Source organism: Capsella rubella, unplaced genomic scaffold, assembly GCF_000375325.1.
Source record: "Capsella rubella cultivar Monte Gargano unplaced genomic scaffold, Caprub1_0 scaffold_7, whole genome shotgun sequence".
In the NCBI taxonomy this organism is placed as follows: domain Eukaryota; kingdom Viridiplantae; phylum Streptophyta; class Magnoliopsida; order Brassicales; family Brassicaceae; genus Capsella; species Capsella rubella.
In genome coordinates this window covers 13427650-13429283 of record NW_006238917.1, presented here as the reverse complement: position 1 = coordinate 13429283, position 1634 = coordinate 13427650, and the positions used below count along the sequence as shown (strand labels likewise).

Here is a 1634-nt window from a genome sequence, read left to right as displayed (position 1 = left end):
AGAATATGCACAAAATACAAAAGGACAGATATAAAGGAGCGATAGACAAACCTGCAACGCGGATCGAGTATAATTCAGATAATGCTCCTTGAACTCCAGCTCGTCGAGGTCGGGCAGAATTTCCGAAGAAAACTTTAAATTTCGGCATAATTCTGCCGAGGCATAACGATCGCCAGCTACGGAGCTTTCTCCGAAGTAGTCGAAGCAGAAATTGTCTGTATTCGAATCCTTCCGAGTTAATCGGAAAGGATCAGAAGACTCTAAGTCAGCTGCTTCAGCCGACCTCTTACGGCTCGACTGGTTGCCAGAGTCCAGAGCAACGCCCTTGCCTTTGTCGATTCTCTTCTTCTTTTTCTTCCTCCCGGCCGTGTCTCCTTCAGACAGAGCGACCTCTTGTTCGGCAGTTACGACCTCCTGCCCGGGAACCTCGCCCTCACCACCACCATCGTCTTCCAGATCCACGATCGAAGGTTCAGTAGGGGCGACCTCTCCTCCGGAAGCCGATTCAACTACGGCGACCTCCATAGCCGTTGTTGTTGGTGCCACGAGCTCGGCATCCCGAGCCTGGAGGGCAGTAACCGAAGTACCTGATGATTTGGCCAGCTCCTCTGCGAAGTTTGGATACTTTCTCGGGATCCTTCCCATCGCTTCTTCAACTCGCTTTCGGCTAAATTGGTCCCACGCTCGATTCTCCCCGCCAAACAGGCTTGGCACAATGCCGGAGTACTCCGTTGGGAACGTAGAAAAGTTTCGGATGCGATCTGCGCAAAAGAGGAGAAGTCAGGTCAGAACGATAAAGGAATTCAAAGAAAAAACGTAGATTAAGTACCCGGATCACTATTCCATCGTCGGCGTAAGCCAACAAAAGGATTTTCGAGTGAGAGGTAGTCAGCTCGGACATGAAAGAAACGTTTTTCCCAGCCTTTGAAATTGCTGACTCGGGTTCCGGGAATGACGTTCTGTTTCTCCCTCATGTTCACGGTGAAATTGCCGGCGACCCTGGATTTCTTCAATACCGTCATCTCCTCAAAGCACATGACGGGAACCCTTGTACCGACCTCAGACGCTAGGGTCAGTATTTCAACGATGTTACAAATGCTGGCCGGAGCGAGCTGAGAGATCGCCAGTTTACGGCGATGAGTATATTGGGACAGGAGCTCGGGCAGAGGAAACCGCAGGCGGCAGCGGGTGAAGTACATCTCGTACAGACAGATGTATCCCTTTGGAGAAGTCCACGGGCGTTGAGTCTCATGCGGAATCAGGATACTGACCCCGGATCTCCCCAATCCGCAAACGTCGAGCATCTCGTTGATGCTGCTCACAGTACTAGAGGTCGGAATTCCACCGATCTGACCTCTGTGGTCGAGGGTAGGCTGGATATCATTCAAGAAAACGCCCGGTGCGGCGAAGCGATCCTCGCCCCTTGAGCGAACGGGATTAGAAGACTCTCCGGTTTCCATGGCGGTTGCGGCGTTATTCCTACCATCTCGGATCGGAATTTCAGTTAGCTCGGGAATGGAAGCCCGAACGGGGCGAGATGAGGAAGCCTCATTTCTAGGACGGCGCATCGAACTAGTGTTAGAACGAACTATTGGTGCGACCTCACTATCAGACGAAGAGTGCGATGTCGACAT

The 1634-nt window shown here is 51.9% G+C and overlaps 1 protein-coding gene across 1 annotated transcript in view; it reads right to left on the bottom strand.

The window, feature by feature from the left end:
• The window catches only part of LOC111829445 (meiosis-specific protein ASY2-like), a 2443-nt gene extending 809 nt beyond the window's left edge, over positions 1–1634 (bottom strand). Inside the window, exons 1-2 of the mRNA XM_023778529.1 lie at positions 830–1634; positions 52–761 (exon numbers count right to left, since the gene is read on the bottom strand). Coding sequence (XP_023634297.1) covers positions 52–761; positions 830–1634 — 1515 coding nt within the window. The remainder of the gene's footprint in view (positions 1–51; positions 762–829) is intronic.